Source organism: Neopelma chrysocephalum, unplaced genomic scaffold, assembly GCF_003984885.1.
Source record: "Neopelma chrysocephalum unplaced genomic scaffold, ASM398488v2 Primary Assembly neopelma1_61b, whole genome shotgun sequence".
NCBI lineage: Eukaryota > Metazoa > Chordata > Aves > Passeriformes > Pipridae > Neopelma > Neopelma chrysocephalum.
In genome coordinates this window covers 3,371,977-3,399,336 of record NW_020897717.1, presented here as the reverse complement: position 1 = coordinate 3,399,336, position 27,360 = coordinate 3,371,977, and the positions used below count along the sequence as shown (strand labels likewise).

The window sequence follows — 27,360 nt, the reverse complement described above, 5'->3', positions numbered from 1 at the left end:
ATTCAATCTAAATCTCCCCTGGCACAACTGGAGGCCATTTCCTCTGGCCCCATGAGGGAAGGGTTTGCCTCCTTAGGACACTGAGTCGTTATGCCCTCAGTCAGGAGAAGGAATTGTCCTTAGTATAAGTAGAAATATTTATGTTGATCTTGTAATTTTAACACAATTCTTGATCCCAGGTTGCATCTGCAGTGATGAATACACAGTGAAATGGCATATTTGTTTTTTCCGTGTTACTTTTCCTTAGCTTGTGCCTTTGCTCTCACATTACAGGGGAAGAAATAAAGATTTGGCTTGTTTTCATACTCTTTTTTTCAAGATTGCTAAATTATTCTCAGAAAACTTTCTATCTTTTCCTCAAGCAAGTTGTGCTATTGAGAGCTCTTAAAAGAAGTATGTCTGGATCAAAATGTTAGAGCTCAGGACTGACAATGCTTATGCAAACATAACAATTTAAGTGTGGTTGAATTAGTTCAGTTCTGGTGCTAAGAGCCCTCATTTGAACAGTTACCACAACTTAGCTGACACATCAACTTAACAATCTTCTATGTAACCTGATGGTAGTACATTGGGCTACAGCTCAAAATGGGAAAGGAAGCATGACTATTTACTCCAGCAGCAAATCTGGGAAGGAACTGTGACTGAAGGCAAGTCTACACAGGAACATTCATGAAAATTAGGCAGATTAGTTGGAGATGTGAGTTTAATTTTCCCTAAGTAAGATTGATCAAAGGCTTGCATGACAGCTCTAATTCAGAAATAAGGTAGCACTAATACATTGGATAACCTGGATACCTGCCTCCTAACTTCCACTTCCTTCTCTTGGTTTGGATCAGCAGGTAAGTTACCAACAGCAATGCTTAACACTTCTTTCTTATGCCACATACAGTCCCTATGGCCATTGTAAATAGGAGAGACAGTGGGAATCCAGTATCACTCCCAGGCTTCACTGTTTTGTTCATGTTTTGCATTAGGCTTGCTGTCCAGAGCAGTTGAATAAGAACCAGTTTTATTACTTCCCGAATCATATGCGTGGCCAACTAAGATAAACGTAGTCTAAACTTGAATGAGCAGAGGAGAACCTGTTATAATTTTAACACCATGAATTTTTCTGAAGGATAAGGACAAAACAGTCTTGTTGATATAAAACCTTTATAAGCACAGGAAAGGGAAATTGATTGTTCAGGGCCATGAGGTTCACAGTGGGATATCTTACATGTTAGTGACAGTGTGAAGGGTCTCTGATAGTCTTGTGATTCACATAGTAACAAGAATGATGCATAAATTCATGTAGTTTGTGTGTTTGAGAAACTGAAAAATCCTATGTTACGTTAACACTGGCCTCAGATTTCATTTAAAATCTAGTAGAAGAACAAACCTGGTCAGAACTATGCTCTAAAGCAAACAGATGCACAGAATTGGTAATGGTTCTTGTTGTTACTTCTCCCAAAAACCATCTGGTGCCTGAATTGAGTAAATTGCAATAAAATAGCAGCACTTATGTACTTTGCTGTTGCAAGAGACACTATTTTTTTCCCTGTAGAAACCTGGTTGATTTGACCTAAACAGGTTTTACAGCACTTTTCAATGGGCTTGTCTGCACATGCATGTTTTACTGCAGTGGCTCTGCTGGCATAGCTGAAACACCACAGCATTGAATGTACTGAGGTAATTTCTGCTAGTTCAAATTATACCTAAAAGGGAAGCATTTGAAGTTGGGGTTGATGATGGTGTTTTGTGTTAAGACAATGAGGGACAAATAAAAAACGTAGCTATCATCTCTTTAAATTGCCAAGTTTTAATTGCTGTATTTTCACACACCTAATCTGCCCTTTTTCTTACCAGTTCTTTACAAATACTGATACTTGGGAAACTTAAATCAACTGAGTAATATCACAGGCAGAAGTAGGAGAGATACTCAAGAAGAGGCTGTATGAGACTGTGATGTATGACTGAAGGCAGAGGAAAACAAAGCTGTAGAGAGCAGTCAGAGGAGGCTCAGAAGTAAACTTTCCCTGTTGTTACCTCAGTATGTCTAGCTGGTGCTGCAGAATTTGTGGGAAGATTTTTACTGGTTAGTGAAATGCACAACTGTAATTCACACACTATTGTAATTGGCAAAGTACTAAAAATTTGAAAATTATTGGGCACAGTTGATACTCTCAAAGTTGCATTATATTCTGGGGCAATACAGTATAGTTTCAATAAAAGATAGAGAGGTTAAATCTCTGCCTTAATACAAAACGGTGAAGAGACATTTAACAAGTTTATAGTGCTGCACTGGAAAGCGTGCAGCCCAGACGTGCTGCAAGGTTCCCTCTGGGTGGTCTCAGAAATCTGTGCAGGAGTCTTGCTGGGACCTTGCCTTCCTTTAAGTTTTCTCTTTCGTGCAACTATCTTTTCAGATAAGTTTTGACTGAACACAAGCCACAAGCTTCAGTATATCAGGACCCTGTACAATTCAAATTTGTACTTTCTCTCTTAAGGATAAAAGCTGGTACATCCACCTGCTTTTCTTAACACATTTTCTTTGAGGTGCATCACACCACTTTGAACCCCAGGTTTTGTTTCCCCTTTCAGCCTGCCTCTTGCCACGAGCTCTGTCACTTAGCACTCCTTCTGCTAACAGTGTGCTATTGGGTGGTGAGAACTCCATAAAGTGATGTGAGTTGTACTTTTACATACACTTGTAGGGAGGAAAAAACCCTTTTTATGGATAATTCTTTGCATGATTACCTCTGAAGTTTATTGCAGCTTTGTCCATATCTTCTATTGACTGTTGATGGTGCCATTATGCTGGCCTGACAGAACTAGAGGTTTGAACAAGTCTGACAGCTTCCACATTCATACTAAAAATTCAGCAGAGGGACAACAGAGATTGGCAGGTCATGATTAAAGTTCTGTTGATTATTGTAAGTTAGGACTTAAGGCTCACCTACACAGAACACTGCGAGATAACCCTCACTTGAGACAGGCATTGTGCTGACTTTATGATAAGGTTATTAATCATTCATGAACAGTGAATAGACATTATTTTGTAAGTAAGTGTACCTTCAGTACCAAAGCACTACTAATATAAAAACATTCAAAATATATATTTAGATAAGGCTAAATAAACAAGGCAAACTTAGCATACATGTGCCAGCTTGTTTGAATTAAACTTTCCAAAGAGAAAAATCTTTGTTTTGAACCTTCAGGTTTGTGAAGAAATGTCACCTGAATTTTAGAGATTTTCTATTGACATTTATCATGAACTTGAATGTTTTGTGTAAAAGACTATTCAATACTTCTACCAAGTGGTTGCATAGAAATTATGATACTGTAACACACCCAAAACTTGCCCTCATATTCATGAACTGTGTGATTTGGCAGCAAATGCTTTTCTTATAACATTCTTTTCTGGTCACAAATATAATCTTTTTTCTGTATGAATTATTATGCACAAGCTCTGCAGCTATTGTTACAATTGCACTGTTTGAGATTTTGGTGAATTCTTAGCACTTGATGGTTTTTAGGCTCATCATCCAGTTTTAAAGAGTGATAGTTATTGCACTATGGTGTTTACTGGTTTGACACTGATTTTTCCACTGGCACTTCTCATCTGGTGGCAGCTACAAAATGACCCTTGTACAGGAAGTCTAGCTTGCGTTACCTAACTTTCTAAGAAGTGACAGTATCAGGTTTAGAAGCCCAGCTGAGGACATGAGTATTTACATATGCAGCATTCATGCTGATTGTACCCAATCCCCATCTGGTGTAAGCTTCTGCAAGTTATCAGCTTCATTTAGCTGTTATAGCTTATAGCAATTGTGAATGTGGCCTTTAATATTCTAGCTGATGTCTGCAAAACTTAAAATTATATAGATGCTCCCATCGAAACTGAGAATTTTTAGTCTAAAAAAAGATATTTTAGAATTAATGGTAATGCAGTCAGTATATTGTTCTCATTCTTAGTGTAGGTAATGTTTTACCACACTGGAGTGGTTTTAAAAGTTAGGTATACAACTTAAGGCTTTGCCTGGAGGTAACAGATACTCAGACATTTCTGGACAATAGTTTTTCTCCTCCTCAAAAAGATATCTAAGATATGTAAGTCTAAAAAAGCTCTGAAAATATTTATCTCTTCTCCTTATTGAAGGAACCTAGAAAAATAATTTTTAGAGATTAGTTTTCTTAGACTTTTCTAGTATGTAGGATTTTTTTTTTAACTTAAAAAATTAGTTCATGTTGGACAAGATGAATCCCACCCCTCTTTGCCATCTGTCTTTAACTCTGTTGTCCCTGGTGCTGATTTCCCATCTGATTTCCCTGGCAAGAAATAATTGCTGTCAACAAAATGGTTGCTGTTAATACGAAATTTTGTTTTTTATTGTGAATGCATGGGTCCAGATTATGCCTTCATGCACCCTGGTGTAAGTTTGTGTGGACTGCTGACCTTCAGTTAGTGTGGTATATGCAGCTAAGGAGAGAATGGGGGGGGTTGCCTCCAGATTGGGTTAAGCCTATCTGGACTGTTGCACCGCAGTAGGTACTGCAATTCCCTGGCAGGTTTGAAAGCAGACTCTGTCTCTGACCTTTTGTAGTTACAAAGAAAAGCTTCAGACTGTGATCTAGTGCAGCATGGTCTACCTTGAATTTGCACATATGGGTTTAAGCAAACAGCCCTCCTTATCGCCTTGGGCCATTAGCTCTAAAGTCTAATAATAATATACATGTCAGTACAGCTAAAAAGAGTTCAGCAAGATAATGCAGCAAGACATGTGGATAGAGTCTGAGATTCTAGGAAGCACATAGTCCAGGCAGAAAATAAATAGATTTTTGTTCTACTGATTCCCTGCCTTTTACTGTTTGCACTGCTGCACCCTATAAGCTTTCAAAATATATGCTTGGTAAAATAGGTGCAATTTGCCTTTGAATATATTCTCAACAGGATTCAGATATCTTTGGTAACATTTACTTGTTGCAGGAGGTTTTTTGTTTTCTTTTCTTTTGTTTTTTATCCAAGATGCCCATCATTGTCTGTTGAAAAGCAGGGCGTTGGCTTTAAGTGCTGAGGTTTTGCTTTTCATATGCAGCTGTTCTGTACCAAACCATTGACAGCAGAATTGCTTTGGAAAGCTTGGGTCCCTCCCTCTGAGCTCACTATATTATTCTTTCCATTGTCCTGCTTTCTTTTCAGAACATATTTAGGGAGAGAAGCTTTGCACGTTTCTTATTCAAAGGACTTTGAAGTCACATTCAACAAAAATAATGTATTTAAAAACATAAATATTTATTTGCAGAGTAATTCAGTTCATTACAGAATTGGTAGCCTTTAATGATTGGCAGTCCTTAAAGGAATCTTCAGCGGGGGCGGGCTGAGCCCGTAAATCAAGGAACAACTGACTTATTGAATTTAATACCTGAGTGATTAATAATAAATTTTAATTTGAAGGCACCCATGCCTGAAGGTCTCTAGGTGTTGTAATAGAGATTAAAAAGAGAAAGAAGCTGCAATAAAAGGTGATTTGTGTGTCTGAAGAAAAACAAAAGAATATTTGGAACCTCACCTAACTCTTACACAAACTACAGGAATGGAAAGGATCTTAGATGTGCTTTGAGACACTGCTGTGCTTCTGCACGCATAGCTTTGCTTAGACCATTCTACTGGCCAGCTTTAGGTACATAATAAGCTGTCGCCCACCTTCTTCACTCACTTCTGATAAAGCTTTCCTTAGACACAGGCATCACCTCTCTGGGTTTTGGTGACAAGCTGCTTCTGGTTTTCATGATGGTTAGGAGCTGTAACTTAAATGTCTCAGGTAAATGGCGCAAGCCTGCTTCTCTGAAATCTAAAGAACATGCATAATTTTCATAGCTGTGTGAAATACTCTTTGTTCCCAGCTGATGGGAAAATTTTGGCATATGAATTCGGTAATCACATTGATGCTTTTCTCTTCCAAATGCTACTGGAATATTTTAGGAAAATGGAAATATCAGCCCATGTATCCCCCATGTCCACTGTGACTAGTACAGTGCTTCTTTAGTGTTCATAGAAAACACCAAAATAAGACTGGGGAATGCCCATACATGATTTTTCCCAAAGAAATATGTAATGCATTTGTTATGCAGTGTAGCATTCATTAGTCCATTGATCTTTTTAATTATCCTCTGAAATATTTGGATATTTGAAAATGTCAGCAATGCGTACATTTTTAGTGGGGATTTTTTTGGGAAGTAAGTTGAAATACTCATCTTAAATGTATTGTAAAAAAAATCAAGGAATTGTTTTACATACTTCATTGCAAAAGCTAATGTAAAAAGCACTATGTCTTCTCTTTAGGACAGAATGTTATTGTCATAGTCCCAGGAGCCAACCTGCTTTTAAATTTTGAAGACCTGAAGAGGGCTTCTGATGTCATCTGTAAAGCCAAAGTGCTTGTTTGCCAGCTAGAAATAACCCCTGCTGTTTCTCTTGAAGCTCTGAAAATGGCACGTGCCAGTGGAGGTAATGTGACATAAGCCATTCTGTCTCTTTCATTTGTGCTGCATGAAAAATATTCTTTATCGTGCTTTCTAAATAAAGATCCTGTGGTCTATTCTGGTTTCTGTCATACTAGTTTTATTTAGAATTGAAACAATAGCCAACAAATTCATGCTATGCTAATGAAAACTGAATTCAGTTTTAAAATTTTGCAGTGTTTACTTTGAATGGCAAATCAACCCATATCCTTATAATCTCCTCCTATATGTCTGATGCTGCCTTTCCACCTACTTTCATGTGGTGACTAAATAAAGTATAATGTTGCAAGGTCAGGAGCTATAGGCCTGACTCTGGTATTATTCCAGAGCAGAACAAGGATAATGAGTGCAAGTCAGTAAAGTTCCACTCACAGTAAAGTAAATCAAATCACCTCAAAACCAGACTTATGTCCGTGTTCTCCTAGCATAGCAGTAGGTATGGCTGTGGTTTTCTATACAGTAGTTGACATCCTTAAAATAAAATAAAAATATTTTTTCTTCTTAACTAAAATTCTTAGAGTGTGTCTGGGCATAATGCCATTGAAGAGACACAGTCATGGTCTGTGAAATTATTAGTAAGTTGTTACTGTACTGTACTTTTAAATGTAGGGCATCGTTCCTTCAGTATAGCATATATGTAGATGAAAGCTGACATTTTACCTGAATGGGGTTTTGTTACCAACATAATGTTTTTGTTTTTTAAAATGCCTGTAATGCTTTCAGTTACTCAAGCACAATTACCACAGTATTTGAACACTAAGTAAATAATTATGCAAGTGAGGGATCTATATGAGGTTTAAAAAATGTTTTTCCCATCTCTCCAGAAGATATGACTGGGAGGGGACAGCTCATAGCATGATCAGTCACGCAGTGGATCAGGGATGGAACTGGGATCAGAACTAGCTAGTTCCTTGCATCTGGGCCAAGGCTTGCTCCAATAGATCACAGCATGCTGAGATTGTTGGCTCTTCAGTTCTCCTTCTGCAGCCATGATCTGTTGTGCACTTGTTGTGATCAGTGGTGTTCATGCACTAGTACAGATGTCAGATGTAGCAGAGCTTTATGCATCGTATTCGTGTGTTCCATGCCAATTTAAGCAATGTTGTTAGATGGGAGGCTGGGAGAGAGGGCCCTGAAACTGTGGTGGTAATAGTCATAAACTCTATGAACAGAACCGTGCATGGGGAAAAATTACTTGATTTCTGTTTGAAGTGTCAAAACTGGGTTTCTGCAAATCTAAGTAAAAATTGAAAACTTTAAAAACTGAGTAGCACCTGAAATGCTTAAAATTCCAGGGACAGGGGGGTGGGAGGGGCAGGAGGAGGGAGGACATGGAACAAAACTTACTATATATTTTCATTATGTTTTATGAAAATGGATAAAAGCATTCTTAATCTAGTGGTTAATGGACTATAGTTGAGCCATGAATCAATATCCATGACTTATTTTGTCTACTTCTAACTCTATGCACAGATTTGGCAAGATGCTTCACACTTCTGTCACCCTCCTATGGCAAGATGCCAGCCTGTGACAGAAGAAAAGATAGGATTTTTTTAAATGCAATTGAAAAAATTCAAACCTGATACATGAAACAGGCATGCAAGCATTTGGCAACTGTAGACAGCACAATATATCGAGAAAAGATAGTAGTCAACTGTGGGCCAGCTATAGTTCTGTGCTGTCAGGATGCTATCATTGTGCAGCTCTTCTATCAGGAAAGTTTGGTTGCTTCTGCTTTAAAGCAATAGGCTACACATGTTCAAATGGCATGTGCCATCAAATCTATGTAAACAGCTGAGTTTGTGGCACTGTAAAAATCTATCCGTAGCCAACAGTAAATTTTTAATGCAGCTTCCCTTCTTTTAGCCTGCAATAGCCTCATGTATAATGTAGTATTGCATGTTAGAATGTGCACTTGACTATTTTTGTTTAAAACAGATGCATATCCAGATGCCTCAAACCTCTGTTTCAATGGGTTTTTTGCTTGTTTTTCTTCATTCTTACTGAAAGAAATAAACAAAAACAAGAAAGAATATGATCACACAAGCAAGAACTCTTTGGTTCTCTTCAGTGAACATCATCTGGATCTATAAGCTAGAGAGGAAGGAAGGAAGGAAGGGAGGAAGGATCGTGAAGTAGGTATAAATTGTAGTGGAAATCTGACTGGACTAGTAGAGGGTTTTAGTGGCTGATGGTGAGAAGCTGCTGCTGCTTCCAAGGGGGGGATCACTTCATTGATGGGCAAAATGTTAGTGTATATCAAAGCCCGTAAAACAGTTTTTGGGCTTCTGTAAAGACAGACTCCTTTAAAGATGGCTGATAATGTCAAATGAGTGGCATATTCATACAGCCTGTTAATACTGTAGTGAAGAATGAGCTGGAAGCAGCCTCAGTTATTAAGATTCCATGTCACTTGCAAGTAAAGGATCTATTTTTCAGATGCTTCAACTTTTTTATCTTGGGCTGCAATTTTTCATATGAGCTGTTTGTCTGTCATTAAACTCTTTGTGATTTCTGCCAAAGCACTGTGGCTGCAGAAACCAAGCAATGGAAAATGCCTCCCACCCTACCTCCTTTAAATTTTGGATACTGGCTACCTTAAAATTTACTTAAGACTTGATAGCAAGGGAGCTTTCTTTTAAAGCTAAGCCTTTACAATGGTACATAAAGCTGCATGATTTAAACTGTATTATCTGCCTTTGGAAAATAAGTACCTCTCACATAGACTTCACAAAATTGTTAAGGTCTTCCCAGCTAGCTTCTCCCAAGAGTCTGTCCACACAGGTAGTTGTCTATTTGGGCAGCATGAGTTGCAGTGTAATTCCTGAATCTGGTTTTAGGCAACTTCTTTTATACTGTTAAAGATCTGTTGTAGGCTCGGGAAGCACAGAGCAGGAGCTTGCTTGATTTAAATATAGAAAAGACAAAGCTGGACGGGAATGCTGGGGAGGGAGAGTAGATTTCAGACAAGGGAAATGTAGGAGGGATTTGCTTGATTTTTGGGGGTGGCAGAGGAAGAAGGAAGGGAGAATCTGAAAGGGGAACAAAATTGGAACAAAGATGAGGATTTGTTGAACAGAGATTGGAATATGGGTATAGAGGCAGGGAGTAGGCTGTGGGCACTGGAAGTGGGAATAAGAAAGCAGAGAGGGGGCGTAAAGAGATACAGTGTGGTGAAAGTCGAGTGGAAAAGGTTACAATTGCGTAGTTCCTATGCAAGGAGGCATAAAGAGAAAAAGTAGGTGAGGAGAATGAATCTTGGAAAAGGGAGAGAAGCGGATGTGCTCGAGAAATGGGCCTATGGGAATCGCATGTGATTTAACAAGACCAAGTGCAAGGTGCTGCACCTGGGTTAGGGCAACCCCAGTATCAGCACAGGCTGGGGGATGAACAGACCAAGAGCAGCCCTGCCAAGGGGTTGGGGGTGCTGGTGGATGAGAAACTGGACATAACACAGCAGTGTGCGCTTGCAGGCCAGAGAGCCAGTCGTGTCCTGGTCTGCGTCCAAAGCAGCATGACCAGCAGGGCAAGGGATGTGATTCTGCCCCTCTACTGTGCTCTGGTGAGACCTCACCTGGAGTACTGTGTCCATCTCTGGGGTCCTTAGAACAGGAAGGACATTGACCTGTTGGAGCGAGTCCAGAGAAGGGCCTCCAAGATTATTAGAGGAATGGAGCACCTCTCCTTTGAGGAAAGGCTAAGAGAGTTGGGATTGGTCAACCTGGAAGAGAGAAAGCTTTGGGGTGACCTAATTGTGGCCTTCCAGTACCTGAAGGGAGCCTACAAGAAAGATGGAAAGAAACTTTTTACAAGAACATGGAGTGACAGGACAAAGGGGCATGGCCATCCAACACCCAGGACATTGTATGATTCTGTAATTCTGTGAAAGATTTTGGGCAGAAAATTTGGTGTTCCTCAGGAGAACCAAACAGAGCACCCTCTTCTTCACAGCCTGAAAGAAGATTTTAAGGTTCCTCTATCTCCTCTGCTCAGCAGATATTAAATATGGGAGAAAACTAGTAGTAGGATACTATACCCTGTTCATGATGAGTATTACTTAAAACTCAAGTTGGAACACTTCCAGTGCTGCTCCTGACCCGTGTATATGTTGGTATGATACCACATGACAGAGTTTGTTTTCCAGTATATGCTGTTAGTTTGTTTTACCTAGGAAAGTATACCTTAAAAATTTGTGTTTAAGAAAACTTTATTAGGGTTGCAGTTCAGAAAATAGGAAATGCAAGAGTTAAGGTTACCTGTGAAACCTTAATTTGTCTCCTTTCTGCATATGTATTATGTTGCAGTCTTTAATTATGTGATCACATGCTGTTTTTCAGTGGTATGTGATCATATAATTAAAGAGTTTATTATAATACATACTGTATTGTAATAATATAAGGGAGCCAAATTAAGATTTCATTGGAGTTTCTAATCCTGCCATTTTCCAACTTCTGAATACAAGTCTTTTTCACTTTAGTACTCTTAAACGAGGCAGGTAGAGGGGCATGATAAAGTTGTACAGTTAGGGGCTAAAACTTGTAGAGTATTGATCACCTACCTTCTAAACTTCTTGGTACTCAGATTTTGGAAGTCTCTGTGCATCTTTGTCTTTTAGGGTATTAACTGGGATTCAGAAGCATTCAGGGTGTCTGACAATTATGTGTTATAGCTTACAGTCTAAATATGTGTTCAGGACTGAAAATTTATGCATCTAAATTGGAAGATTTGATCAATTACTATAAGGAATATTTCTGAAATAAGTGTGTGCTTTATTTAAAAATGATGACCTTGTGGTTAAGACACAAGTATTAATCATAAAATTGGCAAAGTGAGAATCCAAGGCTGCAGACTTCCTGTGTTAACAGTGAGTAAGTCACACTGTCCTCATGACAAACCTTTTCTGCTGTTACAAGGGGCCTTAGGCTACTACTCTTTAAAGTTAGGTTAACTAACATATTCTACCACGTGTTAAGTTTAGGTCTGGCTCTGCCAGATAGCATATTAAAAATATACAGTGCCTTGTCTACGCTACAGTTTTATAATGTGGCAGTTTGAACAAGTTAGGTAACACATTCAGAAGCATGTTTAACTCCTTGTCTGGACATGCCCTTCATTACTCCATAACCCATGATTCTTCACGTACAGAACTCAGATAACTGCACTGAAAAAATTCTAGAACTAAATCAGTTCTTGTAAAACTTATTAATATCCTGGAAGAAGCACCAGCAGTTAAACAAATTGCATTACTGTTTAAGGATTTTTTCTCTCTTTTTTAAATTTAATAATTTCTTGGCTATTTTTTCTGTTACTCTTCTGTCATGTTCCCATCATTACAGGTGCCTGCACATGAATTAGAATGGAACTTTAATATAAATAAAGTTTTTAGCAGTTGTATAAAATGAGGACATGGAAACTGAGAATCGTTTGTATGTTAATAATAAACACTAGGGGCCGTGAATTAAACACAATGGTGTTTCAAGCGATGATTTACGAATCTAAACCGCTACAAATTTAGACTTTCTTTTTCTTTTTTTCTTTTTCCAGTAAAGACTTTATTTAACCCAGCTCCAGCCCTTGCTGACCTAGATCCACAGTTTTATATCTATTCTGATATCTTCTGCTGCAATGAAACTGAGGTAATGGTCATGTCTCGTATTAAAGGAGTCTTAAGCAGTAAAATTTAAGAGGGATACTCTTCTTAGAAATGCAGCATAGGGAGCAGGAAAATTGAGCCATGCTCCTCTTACATAGGACTTTTGGAGACGACAGATTTGATTTCTGATATAAACAACAAAGAGGAGTGTTCTAGAATACTTTTAGCTTGCACTCAAAATTAAATTAGTTGTCTGCAGCAGGAAAGTTGGGTCCAAACCTTCTTACAAATAGATCAGCAAAACGGATCCATGAAAGAACACTTTTAAAATGTTATCAGTGAGTGGTAAATATTAAAATAGTCCCTTGATATGATTAGCAGGAATGCACTAGCCATACTGTTTTGACAGTTTTAAACTCTCTTGCCAGGAGGTGATGCACGCATGCTGCACTTGATGGTTAATAGTAGCTTCATATGCCTCTTCCTGTCAGATCTGTTTCCAGTGAATCTGTTTTCTGGCCTTCAACTGTATGTTTTCTGTTTTGGTTTTTTTTTTTCCCCCTCCTTTCCCTCTCTTTTCTAATTCAAGTGTGTTATTTCTCCCAAAAGAAATTATTTTTGTCACAAGAGACAAATTAAGCTCGTCTCATAAACCCTTTGTTTAAATTTCCTATTTACTAGCATTAGGCATGCGGTGTTCCTTCCCCTCACCCTCTCTTTATATAAACAGGAGAGAAGTAACCTAGTGGATAGAAGACGTGCCTTGGTCATAGTTTAAGTTATCTACAAGAAACATGATTTCTTCAATGAACATGATACGTTTGGGTGGAAGGTAGGGCAAAGAGCTAAGAGAAAAGCATGGCCCTGCTTACTTACAGCACTTTTTGTCTGATGACAATGTCTGTCAGAGTAAGTTCTTCAAGACTCAATAACCCTCTTTTGAAATTTCTGTTAAACCCCATGACAAACTGAAGTTCTCAGTCCACGAGTCAGTCTAAGTAACCCAAAAGGACATCTGAATTTTATTCTGGAATGTTTTATTATGTGTCTGCCATGTTCAGATACTACAGAGAATTCAGAAATTAGCAAAACAGCAAGGTGAGAGATGCCATGGCTCTTCAGGTCTCTGGAAGCCAAAGTTTCCAGGATTACTGGCAGTGATACAATTTGCAGCTCAGACACTGTCCAACAGCTATCAGAACTCAATTCTATGTGATGAAGAGGACACCCCTACTCTCCCAGTATTTAATAAATGTCATTTGCTGTTTGCTTTTTTTCATAATGCCACTAGTTAATTTCTTTTCCCCTGTGAAAACTTATCCCCCATATGTTAGAAACAAAACTTCGTTTTTCATTTCTTGTCTATTCCTGACTTTTCTCTCATTGCTCTTTGCAACACACATGTTAAAGTTTTCCCTTTGTTGTATTTTATTGCTAGAGGACAGTCTTGAAAGAGACATTCTTTGAGAAGTGTAGTTTGCTGGAGCCAGGGTGCGTTATTATTATTATTACCACCACATGGAGAAAATTACTTCTATTTGGAGAACAAGAAATACAGGTGTATAATTATAATAGATCCCTGCTCACTCATCTACCTTTTCTGCAGAGTTGGGGGTACAGTTTGCAGTCTTTTCTGCTATTTTCTTGTAAAAAATAATTACCATGTGAAGATAGCTGGGATCACTGTAAGCAAGTCAGGTACAGAAATATGCTCTCTACTGTTGATGAAGCTCATCTCTTCTCAATTTATGGAAATGCTAGACCTATGGAAGTTCCTGCCAACCGTATCATGGCAGCACAGATCCAGGTGTAGGATTCCTATTCTGAGAACAAGAATGGCACATAAGTACCTTTGCTTTTAACAATAACCTTTTCAAACTTCGCATTGAAATCAATTATGTTAGCATGAATGTAATAATCAATTTTGTTTGATTTCATGCTCTCTGTGTGTCTGACTTGTATTGAACTGATTTTCAGGGATGAACTGTTGCCATTGTTCCTTTCTTTTTGCTGAGAAAAGAGGAAAATGAAGCATTTGGTTTTCTTATGTCACAAGTTTGAAAGTTGTTTTTTTAGTAATTGTTTTATGTTCATATGCCATCTGTTTTCTGTTTTCTTTCATGACTTGCTTTAATTTCAGATCTTTGTAATGAAGACACTTGAGAAGTTTGATATGGAGATAAATGTTTGCATACCCAAATAAAGGTTACCAGTCACATCTCTGTATGGCACTTAAAAGCAACAAGTTGATTCTACGAATCCTAAAGATAATTCTAATTTTTTCAGCTTTATCCATTCAACTAACTAGATATGCATTTCCTCCATCTTCTTAAATCAGGGAGTACTGAAGACTTGGATGATCCCAAACATATATAGGGAAAAGATTTTTTTACTTTTTTTATTTTTTAAATTTCCATCAGTATTTACTGGCAGTCACAGTTATAAAAGAGCATTTGGATAAGATGGACCTTTGCTCTGAGAAAATGGTTATTCTTTTGGATTTTTAAAAATTATTATTCTCTTTGGCTGAATTATTGAATGCCCTGCTTACAACTGCTTTCCTGAGATGTTCTGCTCCAGCTCCATTGCCTCTCCTGCTTGGAATTTTTACATCTCAAATAGCTTACTTCTAGCCAAAATCCTATTTATGTTCCTGCCTTACACCTTTTGGGATCTTTTATTTTTTATTTGGTATTTTAGGTATTACCAGAAAAAAAATATTGTGTATTTCTTCTTTATCTTCAGTAAGTATTTTAAATAATTAATAAACCATCCTGGCTTTAAAGATGAACTCTTTAGAGCTACCCAGTTCAACTGCTTCTAAGACATTCTTTTTAGCACATGTGTGTGCTAAGACAAGATTAAATTTACACAGACTTTTTTTATTGATTGGTTTGCATTTCTTAGTAATTTACATTTACAAGTATTTATCACAGTTTTACCAAAATGTCCCTATCTTTGTTGTTCACCAAGAACTACTTTTAAATTATAAAATCCTATGGTTTGCAGATAATATGTGAACAGTATGTTTGAAACAGAAATTGTGTTGGCTGTAGAACAGAACACCAGCCATTTAGCTTAAGACCTCTCATCCACTGTGTGGAGTGTTTGTATTATTAAGATGAGAAAAAGGGAGTAGTCCTTGTGATGAGCTGAATTATTACTAAGTCAGAAGTTTCTGTTATTTACAGCCATGAAGGTCAGGGGGATTTATCTGGAATGCCTTTGTCAAGGAATAAAAGTTTAAATATGTCAGCTGTAGTGTCAGCCATGGGATGTCGGCTGCCAAACATGCAAATATCAAATACAACATCAACACTTTATACTCCATCCTTCATTAAATGCTTTAGGATTTAATAAAATCACATGTGGTATCTGGTATAACAGCACAGCTTGTTCTTATGGATTTATGTGCTGGAGAGAAGCAAACAGAATTACTCTATCAGTGAATTATCTACCATTAGTTTGTCTAAAAGGCTCTTCACAAGCTGTTCTTTTCACTCTTGCTTGTTGCAATAACAATTTTCTTTATGTCTGACATTACTTTCTTTTTATGTGGTTCCTGAAAAAAAAAAGTCAGAACAAATCTTGCAAGGTTATCAGCTCTTTCTTTGCTTAGCCTGTAGTTCAGTTTTATCTTTTCCCAGAAAGATCAAACTTGTTGAGACTAGTTTGTTAATTCCCAGATGTAGCACAGCCTAATCCCCGAGGTTTGTGCAGGAATGTGCTAGTTCTCCATTCCCTTAATTCTTCTAATGAAAAATAAATGTATCCAATGTCATCTTGGTGAAAACTAATGGTTGTTCTTTTCAGTCATCTATAAATGTTGAAAATGAGACAACCCTATACAAGATGAGCTCTTTGGAATACTTACCATTTTTTTCCCACGTATTTGTGTGATTCCTTGCTGCAGATGGCTCTAGGCATAACCACAATGTCAATACAGTTCATGTCTTGTTTTTCTTATTTAGTGTGTGCATGCAGTTACACAGCCTTGCAGGTTAGGAACCAAAATACATTGCACATCAGCGATTTCAATTTGATCCTAAATGTTTTAAAGAACAGCTGCTTCTCCATTCAAAGAATACTGAGGAGCCCTTCAGGAGAAGGAAAACTCCTAAATGGTTGCAGTAAATGACTAAGTTTGTCAAACTATTTTTAATGCAAAACTGGGAACTGCTTTCTCCCCAGTGTAAAGTAGGTATCAGGCTTGTAACATAAAGAAGGCCTAGCAAAGATTTAATTAAATGGTAGCAGAATACTTTGGAGTTTCAACAGTAGAAAGCAGCACAACTAAATGTAAGTGAATTGCTAATTTTGTTAAATAACACTGCAAGATATACAAAAATAATAAAGAAAAATAGATACTTTCCTACTGTTTCTTTTTAAGTGTTACTGTCTATTACCAGAAGCTAGATCATTTTTTGGAAGAAATATTAGTAAGGTAAATTTTTATTAGTATGTCCAAAATCAAGAGACAATATTGACTTTCGCAAGATTCAGAAAATATCAGGTTTATAAAACTATATCTGTAGTCTGGGATAAGGACATTTAGGATACTGCTTATTAGTATAAAGAGATTAATACTAAGGATAATCTTTTTAAAGAAAATATAATTGATATCTCTAGTAGTCAAAACAAAAACAGGTCCTTTTATAAAGTATTATAAATAAAGTATTTCATAATATCTCTTGAATTTGCCTTTTCTCTTTTAAGTAATGGAGAACTACTATTCTACCATTACAAAGAAGTAGCCAGCAATTCACAGTATATTTTAATTCCAACTTTGTTCTAAACCTGATTTTATCAGTTGCTGGAAACTATGAAATTTCCCATATTTAGTCTAAAATGAAAGATGTTACTTTTGGGAGGGAAGGGAATAGCTTCAGGCCAATTCATTTCAATCAGCTTTTAATTATTCCAGTATGATAAGTATTTCTGCCTGTATGTACGTAAAAATTTTATAATTTGAAACAACTGGAACTAGCTTGGCTTGTGGCCTGATCTTGCAATTGGTTATACACCAAATCTATTGTACTGCTTCTCTAGGACTGTTCACATGTGTTAGAATTAATGAGATTGAGTTCTTATTTTGTCATTCTCAAAGAAGTCTCCTAAGGTACAAGCCAAGTTTGTAGCCAACTGGCTTACTGTGTTTAAATATTTGAAATTAAAAATATTTTAAATTATCATATATAGTTTTAGATGGATTAGCCTTAAAACTGGAACAGTTTCCCTGTTATTATTTATTATTATTCTTCCAGCAGTTCCTGGCGACACTTGCAAAGTTGTTATTGTGTTAGGTGTACAAAAAACAGGCCAAATGATAGACTGCTCCCCAAAGAATTAACACTTCTTGTTGTTTCACCAGTTTAGATTTGCTGAGGATCATAGGGTTGTAGAGGTTAAGAACAGACCTCTGGGTGTCTCTAGTCAAACACCGCGGTGAAGCATGGCCAGTTGAGGTCAGATTGCTCAGGACTTTGTCCAGTCAAGTTCTGAATCTTCAAGGTTGGAGACTTCATGACCTCTGGGCACCTGTTCCACTCCTTCATCACCTTTGTGGTGAAAAAGCTTGTCCTAATACTGGAATTTCCCATGTTCCAGTTTGTGCTTGTTGTCTCTAGCCCTATCCCTGTGCATCTTCAAGAAGACTCTGGCTTCCTTTTCTCTATACCCACCTATTAAATTCCTGCAGACAGCAATAACATCTCCCCTTAGCCATGAGTTTTTAAGGCTGAACAATCCTTCTTTTTCCAGCCTCCTCTTTCTTGTCTCTGGTCACCTGACTGTCCTAGTCTCTGGTTACCTGACTGTCTTGATGACCTTCCATTGCAGCATGCTGTGGAATGCCAGTGTCTTAACTTGTGCCAGAGATCCCAAAACTAGATATGATGCTCCAGATTTGGTCTTGTGAATGCCAAGCAGAGGATCCAGAACATCTCCACAAAAGTGGCTGTGTAAGCCATAGGATGCCCCAAATGCACCACAGTTAGGAACAATTGGCAAATGTTCATATGCTAGGATCATTCTCACTTTTAGGCAGTGTAAACTAGTACTGCTGTTGAAAGAAGTTAATTGTTTTGGATTGACTTTTGGGGGTGGTGTGGGACTGGGGGTGGTGTTAATTTTAGCACAGATCTGCCTTGAAATCCAGTTTGTTTCCAGGCCACACAAATGTCTGTGCTGGCACAAGAGAATGGGCCATGTCAACAGGAGTGGAAGGGAAAAATCAGGGCCATTTTTTTTTCTGTAGCAGTTCTGGTTTGTGACTAGACTCTGCAGTCTAAAGAGTGGTGGAGTGTTAACTAAGATTAGTGAGGACTGTGGCCAAGAATCTTCATATCAATGAAATTAAAAGCTTTAGTTAAATTTTTCTACCACTCTTGTAAACAAAATTGTGAAAATTCTGTGTAGATTAGTTATATAATATCCATCGTAGGTTTATTCTGACAGCAGTTGTGTGGAATGTTGTCTTGCTTTATTAGGTCCATTTAACTGAGTAGTTTTATAAGACTAGTTGCAGAAAAACAAAATTCTTAATTTGCTGCTCTTTTGTACAGTGTATGGCAAATGTCCACATTGGGCTTTTAGTATTGTTATTTAATTTTTTCTTTACATAACCATTAGTTATTTCCTTCAATTGTACCACAGTTTGTTTTTTAAATAAGATTCTACTGAAGGGAGGAACTTAAAAAGTCACCATAGTATTTAACATCAGTTGACATTTATCACAATCTCTAATTATTGGCACAGAATCTGTCTGGCTTCTGCTACTTTTATGGTTCTTACAGCTTGTTCCACTGTTTTTTAGTTTTACCATCCTGCTGTAGATGAGTTAGATGATAGTGGTTTCAAGCAGCTGAAGATCTAGTTTTATACAGACTCTGTTCAAAAAAATTTCATTTATTGGTATAAGCAGTGTAAAGATGAAAAGAAAGATTTCTGCAAAACCTTTCACATATCAGTCCCAGAACAATTCTTTCTCTACTCAAAAAAAAAAATCCTGTTGACTTGGGACATAGGAAGCACAAAGAAGAGTACAGTCTTAATGCTAAGCGTACAGGATGTGCATTTCATCAGGAAGAATATTGTATTTAAATACTTCATTTATCTTACTCATGAGCTACAGAAGTATACCAGGTAAGTAAACCCATATTAGATTTACTGTTTCTCTACCAAAACCAAATCCACTTTCATCCTGGAGACTTTGCAGCATAGGTAGAATGTTTGGAATTATTGCCCTTCATAAAGTACACTGGAAATTCAGCTTCCCAGTTTCATTCAAGGATTTGTGTTAATCCATTTTTATTCTTGTAACATGATGTACTAGGTGTTTTGAATACAGGAATGCATAGTTCCTGCTCCAGAGATCTCAAAATTCATGAAGAGACACAGAGTCTTTAAATGCCTGAATAGATTATGTATATATTTTAATACTATTTATCATCTATCCTTAGTTACTCCAAAAACATTATTGGTGTATTAACTCCTTGCAAACCTTGCAAAAAGATACATTCAAAAGGTTTTGTGAGATACATTTTGAAAACTAGTTTTCTTATTTTTAAATACTTTTATAGCCTTTTAAAGCCTGAAATATGTTTAATTTGCTTAAATAGTTCATACTGCAAGAGAAGTTTGAGTAGCATGGTGACATGCCAAAGAGAAAATTGGATAGGTTTAGTTGCCTTCTTATAATTTAAAGCTTAGTATATTCTTGTCTGGGATCAGTGTGGTTAAAAAAAGTAGTTTTAAATTCTGTGTACATGTTAACCACACCTTGCCCTTGCAACCCACAAGTTTACCCATCCAGTCCTGCCACACCAGCCTCCCTCTCATAGTGATCAGATCAACAGTGCTTGAAATCATTGTGCATTTGTCTAAGTAGGGACTGCAGAACTGGGTCATAGAAGTTTGAAAATTAAAACCAGTAAGTCCTCTGCTAGTGATATGATAAACTCTAGGGAGTGTGTTGGCATAATCTGGCCCTGCAGAGCCTAAGGGTGGCTGCTCTCGCCTGGGTCAGGCTGAAACTCAGGAAATGACAGTGGTGAGCAGGCGCTGACTCACAGCTGGGGGCGGTTTGCTTGTAGATGGCTGTAGTAGTTCCTGTCCCCAGCTGTCTGCCCTCCCTCTCTTTACTACAGGCATGGCCTGTGCTCCATGAAGCAGTTGTTTAATCACTATAGTTTACAGTTTGTTACATCAAGAAGTATGTGCACTGAATTCAAATTTCAGTCAGGCAGAGGAAGGTAGTTTGAAATATTTCAGCAGCTGTTTCCCAAGAAGTTGAGCTGCCCGTGTAGCAGAGGTCAGGAGATTAGCTGCTGAAGAGGTTCCAAAGTAAGTTTTCCACTGAAAATAAACCCTAAGAGTGTGGAAGTTATGTTCAGCTACAAGGCAGCTATCTGCAAATACTTCAGGCTGCATTCTTCAGGATCCAGCAGCAACCTTGTATTAAGACTTCCCTTTTCTCAGGCAAGCAGGACAAAATTTAGTAAAGACAGATAAATTTTAGGTATTCTCATCAAAAAATGTATATAAAACTAAACAAAGTGGTCAAAGTTGAGCAATTTTTTTTTCCTTGAAGAGAATTTCCCCTTCTGGTTTAACACTGAGAATTTTAAAAAGTATTTAAAAAGTTTCTCACTTAGAGATAAATATCCCTCAACAATAGTGACCAAGTTGCCTTGTAACATTTTTCACATTAGACCACAAAGTGCTTTTGCCAAGACTGTGTCATTGTGTCCATTTCAGAGATGTAAAAACTGAGGCATGTGGGAGAAATGTGATTTTACTAAGGGTTGTACACCAGGTAAGTTGTAGAAGCTGAAACAGAACCCATGCCTCCTGCATCTCTCTCTGCATAGGCTGCTCTCCATTAGTCTGCTGCACCTGAAATGCATGCTGGTTTCCAACGAGTAGCAAGACATATCTGAATATCAGTGTAGAAAGTGGTTTCATGATCATCCTACAATACACATTTTAAAAAGATATTAAATACTGTTTTCAAGTGCAACTGTTGTCCAAAAATGAATGCTGTCAGATTATGATTTTCATTTGCGTGGGTTGTTTTCCAGGCAGAAATTTTAACGGGCATCCCAGTTGGCAACCTTGAAGATGCTGAAAAGGTGGGACGCATGCTGTTAGAAAGAGGGTGTAAGCTTGTAATTGTTACTCTTGGAGCAGAAGGCTGCATGATGATATCAGTAGAAGAACCCATTCCAAAGCACGTTCCTGCTGGGAAGGTCAGGGCTGTGGACACTACGGTACGTTTTTGTGGTTTAACTGTCTTGCTTTGGAAAAGACTGCTTTAGCACTAGGGGAAAGCAATGAGTAATCAGCCAAATCTTTGGGCACTAGCACAAAGGCTAATTTATGATGTGAAATTGATATCTTGCTTCCAGCCTCTCATATATTAAGTGTCAGTTCACTTGAGTTTTATAGTCTGTATTTTAGATGAGCTAGAATTATACATAGTGGTGGTGTCTTTATGTTCCTCCTTTACTGAAGTAAGTACCTGTCTTTGACTGTAATGTCTGATGCCAGTGGCTTGAGCTGCAGTCCTATTTTTTCACCTTTTCCCAGTCAATTACTTGATCAGAGGCATTTTAGTCTTTGACATTAGGTACTTTTTTTTTTATTTCCTGCTCAGAACTAAATGATAGATACAGATAAAAACAGGACAGGCAATAGTTAAGATAACATTACTATGAAAACCTTACCACATTGCACATATGGGGCTACTTTGTGTTCCTAGTATTATCTGACATAAATCCAAAATAATTCCAGTGGAGTTACTGAGAGCAGCACAGGTCATGTTGTATGTACTAACTATACATTTAAATGCCTGTTATAATAACGTCATATTACATATGTTCTGTTACAATAGTTCATTAAAATCCTGGAGATTTTACCATCTGGTGCATTCCATATCTGAATTGCATTAATAATGACTAGTTCTTGTAGCATGGTTTTTATCCATGGACCTCATACTGATTCTCAAAGAAGAAAGGCAACTGCATAAAAGATGAAGAAACAGAGGCATAAGAGACCGAAATTACCTAGGTCAGTAGCATGCAGTGGCAGAGCCAAGAGTAAAGTCGCTTCATCTCAACCAGAAGATCACTCATAGATTTGAACTGTGATATGCTAATGCCATGGAAAGCGTTCTTTCGTTGTTAAATATGATAGTTTTCAATTTAATTGTGAAATAGAGATACTATGGCTTTATTTTCCTCTTTTGCCCTTTTGTCATTTAGAAGTTTGACTTTGAGTTAGTGCTAATTTTGGAATGTCTTCAAGTTCTAGTTAAGGGAGGGAGGTATCACTGTAGTGTACTGTGCATAAGGTTCTTGGTAGGGCACTACAGATGCCAAACAGCCTCTGCTTGCTTTTAGCCTAGAATTAGAAGTGCCAAGGGAGTAAAAGGCACAGCTCCTAAAGCTGCCCAGAGGCAGAATTTATTAGCTTGGGAGCAACACCTTGTGAACCTGGCAGTACGGCTTCTTGCTCTGAGTTGGTAAATCCACTGCTTCTATCAAAGCTGAGCTTTAGAGTTTTCTTCTACATCACACAGAAGTGATGAAGAAGTAACATGAGTGATCTGCATCTTCAAAAGAAGAAAATTGCTGCCAGATCAGCTATTGTTTCATATCTTAAGATATTTGCTGTTCTTGGAATAAAACAGCAATTCTGAAACCACACACTGTGGATGAAAAAGTGCTTTTTATCTTGCCTAGCAGTTCAGAGTTTCATGACTGAACTAATTTAATGCTCCTCGTTTTTCATTTTTTTTTCTTTTATTTTTTTTTTATTTAACTTTAAATAAAAGCATTTTATTTGAGTGTACTAAATCCTTGCCCTGCCTCCTTGTGGCCAACAGGTTATTGGCTTTCAGATAGCAGAGGATTTTCACAGTTAATTTTGTTAATCTACTTAAATACCAGTGGGCTGTTTTCAGTAAAACAGCTGTGCTCAGTTTATTCTTGCAGACTGAATGAAAAAATATGTGTTGGCCTTCCATTATAAAAGTCTTACAGTACTTAACCTGATTATGACTTTGCCTGAAAGCAAGTGGTTTTAAAGCAACCCTTACAAACACTTAGCAAAATAATGTCATCCTCAACTAACCTGGATAGCTCTATTATTAAAATAAATACTAAACATTCTAGTGGGACATGTTACTCTCTTCAGGGGCATCTCTGCAGTAGATCATTCCCTGGGGGAAGGAGCAAGCTGTGAGGTGGCTTACCAAGTAGCTACTTATTCACAGAGTATTCAGAGTTGTTCACATATATGCTCTTAGCATGGCATTTGATAATAAAAAAAAAGTTGCTACCTTAAACTGCCCTAACTTCAGCATCTTGAAAGACCAGGCACAATCACATCTGGTTATGTGCCATGTTAATATTGTTTACATCTGCAGAAAGTAAAGTTATTGCCAGACAAAAAGGTAAATGATGTGTATACCCTGTCATAGAATTTGCAAAATGTTACAGAAATGAAATTAAAACAGAATTTGCCATTTAGGAGATATACATGTAAGATACAAAATGAGCTTCAAAGGCCTCTTTCATTGTATAAATTTTTCCATAGCTGCTACCACTGCAGTACTACCCAGAGTCCTCTCCGCAGCAGTGCAACTTCAATACTTACTCCTGGTATTTCTGCAATTTTGAGAATTTTTGAACAAGAAAATGCCTGGGTAGGTACAGCCACAAAGATTAAAAATTTGAGTTCCTTGCCCCAGTCTGGGTGGTCCCCATTCTCCGTGTCCACAGGTTCATCAGTGGCACTAAGGGTTGATAGACCGTAGAGCCTGGCTCTTCTTCCTAGCCCTTGAGATGGTTAAGCTAAGTGTTTATTGGCAGAATGCTGGGAAAAGCTGGCTCCATCTCCCACTCTGTGGTGGAATATGAATCTTCAAGACTTAAAATCTGGCATTTTTCACCCACACTAAATCAATACTATAAAGGGGGGAAAAAAGGCCTGTTGATTCTTTTTTTTAGCACTAATTATCTTTATGTGGGCTTTAGTAATGTATGCAATGCTTTCCATGACTGTTAGCAGACCTCCCCATACACAGTCCAAAACATGTAGAGCACGAATAGTCGTTCAGAGGGAAGTTTTGCAAGACATGGTATTGTAAAGCTGAAACATCTGTTTCTCCTCTTATAGCTTAATAGTGCAACAAGCTTTTGTTAACAAAATTAACTTTCCCTTCATTTTACTAGTTTCTGCTAGCTATTTCCTATATGCAAATTTTGAATAAACAGAAAAATAAGTGAATTATTGGAAAATCATCCTTGAATTTTCTGGATGACAGAAAGATCTAATTAATCCCACTGGCCATATCAATTTGTATTTGAAACATGCTGTACATGAGACATTTGACACATAATAAAGTACTAACATAAGATAGGTATATAGTATAATCTATTTTCATTGCTTTAAATAGTTGCTTTTAAATGTACTTGACTACATTGAGTTAAGTATATGCATTTACTTTATTTTAGGAAGAAGCTATTTCCACTCTAGGTGAAAATAGTACATGAAGCTGCATTAAAATAGCAGTGAAGGATAATTATATAATTCCATTTATATGACACTTCTTCTGTTGGTAGCAGAAGGTTTCACAAACCATTCACAAATTTGATAAGCATTTCATAGAAAACAATAATATCATGTACGCTCATTTTGCAGTTGCATGTGTGTGTGTGAAGCAGTTTGCCTGCTGCTGAAGCAGAAGCACAGCTGAGGTGGAACATGGCAGCTGCTCACAAACAGCTGTGGGACATGACATCATGTCAAAATTGTACTTGAGGTGAAGGGGATGATCTGTGTGATGAACCACACCATGATCCTGCTGCAGTAGCCCTGAATGCACTGTCTTGGCAGTGACATACACTGATGAGAGAGAGTGTCTGTTGGGAGAGAAGGCCACAACATCATCCATATCAGAGAACGAAGCTCTGCTTTTTGCCCCTTCACCCTCACTCTCCCCCTCTGCTTCTGACAATCATGCAAAGTGTAATTTACAGCACTATTTACATCTATTTACATTTACTAATTATATTCCATTGAAACTGCCAAGGAAAATTTGTCAGAAGAATGTAATTACTCAAAGCTGGAATTTGGCCAGCAGTGAGACTAGTTCCCTTCCATTTTGCAAAAAAGCGCTATGGGATCATATGGAGCTGAGCACTTCTAGTGACAGCTAGGGACCAAGAGGCCTGCCTAGGGCTTGATGTGTGCAGGTGGGTTTTGCAGAGGTATTTGGGCTGTCTGAAGCTCCACATCTGGAACTTGGGATCTGGGATTCAGAGGGTCATCCATGCCAGGCCTCCTTTGGAAGTGGGGTAGTCTGGCAGTTGGTGGGTATGGCAGGCTGTAGTGTGTCTGCTGGCTCTGCAACTTTGCTCTGTGGTTGCTGCTTGCAGTTGAAGCTGGGGTGTCCTCTCTAGGATCCATGCTTCAAATCAGAGAGATGGCACTGGCAGAATCTCCCCTACATTAGTGGAAAATGGGTTGCTCTCTGACTAAGCAAGCCAGAGCTGCCCTGCTGTCACTCCCTCATTTCCAGGTTACAGGATGGAGATCAGTTTGGGGAGGGAGGTAATCTAGGATTAGTTTTTGTAACCTGTGTTTGCTCCAGAGCCCAGCTTGGATGAAGATGCTGAATATATACTTGCATCAGTTAGGGTGACTTTCTAATTTTTATTCCATCTGCATATCTGGCTTCAGCATGGATGTATTTTCTGGAAAGGCAAATGTAAACACTTGGGCACACAATATTTAAATGAAAATTTAGAATCTCCGTTCACAATGATGCCCCTAGTAATAACAGAAGTCCATGGTCTCCCTTTTAAATCTCACGGAGAACCCAGAATGTTTGATTTCACAGTATTTCTAAGCACAGCCATTAAATTTACCATATAATTTCTTATAGTATCAGCATTTTCTGGTTGTGCTTTTCAAATATAGAGAGTGCACAACCTGCTGAGGGAAGCTAAGGAGGTCACAGGTTGAGGTGCCATGCTTATAAAAGGAAACTCATTGAGGAGACAGGATAATATTCAAAATTTAATCTACTCACTTGTGCCTGAAATTTTTCATGAGTGTATGATTTAGTCTCAGAATTCTTACTACAATATATTAGATCTGTCTCTATTACTAGGGGAGAGAATTATGAAGGGTGTCTTTAAGCAGTAGACTACTCACTGAGCAGCTTTGTATTGAACTCCAAAGATGTTACACAACCTTTGTTTTAATAAAGCCTCATATAAGTGTGTAGCTATATAATTTTAGATATGTCACAGTATTCAGGCCTGTGCAGCAATTGTGGTCTAAAGAAGGCAGTGTGGTTTAGCAATTTGAACAAAGGACTGAGTAAGAGTTCCAAAGCTCTGCAAAAGACTTGCTGTAAATCCTTGGGAGAGCTACTTGTCTTCTTTGTATACCAATTTATCTGTCCATAAATTGGAGCTGCTATTAATGTGTTGCATATAAGCCATGAGAAGTCTGTTAGAGATCAGAACAGAACCTGGGAGGCCTTTTTCCCAGGCTTGTCATATAACCTCAGGCCAGTTGTGCTTCTCTGGGGGCTTTGTAAACTCATTGAAGTGCTTCTGCTTGAAGTTGCGAGGTCTTGTCTGTAAAAATATGGTTTACACTAAAAATTCTCTGACTTAGCTGTATCTTCTCGTTTGGAGGAAGCCTGAGCCAGAGGAGTGAAGTGGACACTGAAATAAAGCCTTAGAATATAAATAAATCCAAAACAGTCCTCCTAATAACAGCAATTCTTTGTCTCCTGACTTTGTGGCCTAACGTCTGAGGCTCAAGGGGATATAAATACAACACTCTGTGCAATGACTAATTACTCAAAATTCTGTGCATCAGCAGAAGTGGGACTTGTGGTTGACTCTAATATTATCAAATGCCTTTGCTATTTAATAATCTTGTAGCTGTACATTATTTAGCATGCCGTTTGCACAAAGAACAGTGATTTTATTTCAGCTATCTCCCAACAAAGTAAAAATGCAGCTGGTAGTAAATGAAGCATTTGGCAGACAATGTGTCTGATGTACAGTTCTCTAACTTGCTAAGAAAAGAAAAATGTTGTTGATTGTTTAACCTTTTCCTACCCAAGGATGTAGCAAGGAGTAAAATGACAACAAAAGTTTTCTTTTTTCTTTAACCCTAACCCTAAAACCTAACCTTTTTCTCTTTTTCTTTTTCTTTTTCTTTTTCTTTTTCTTTTTCTT

General features: G+C 37.8%; 1 protein-coding gene across 3 annotated transcripts in view; it reads left to right on the top strand.

Moving 5' to 3' along the window:
- The window catches only part of RBKS (ribokinase), a 71,165-nt gene that overhangs the window by 28,787 nt on the left and 15,018 nt on the right, over positions 1 to 27,360 (top strand). For 2 of the 3 annotated variants that reach the window (XM_027681957.1, XM_027681955.1), the window contains 3 exons: positions 6,323 to 6,487; positions 12,046 to 12,137; positions 21,175 to 21,363. In XM_027681957.1, coding sequence (XP_027537758.1) covers positions 6,323 to 6,487; positions 12,046 to 12,137; positions 21,175 to 21,363 — 446 coding nt within the window. The remainder of the gene's footprint in view (positions 1 to 6,322; positions 6,488 to 12,045; positions 12,138 to 21,174; positions 21,364 to 27,360) is intronic. The other variant, XM_027681956.1, reaches the window with a different exon arrangement.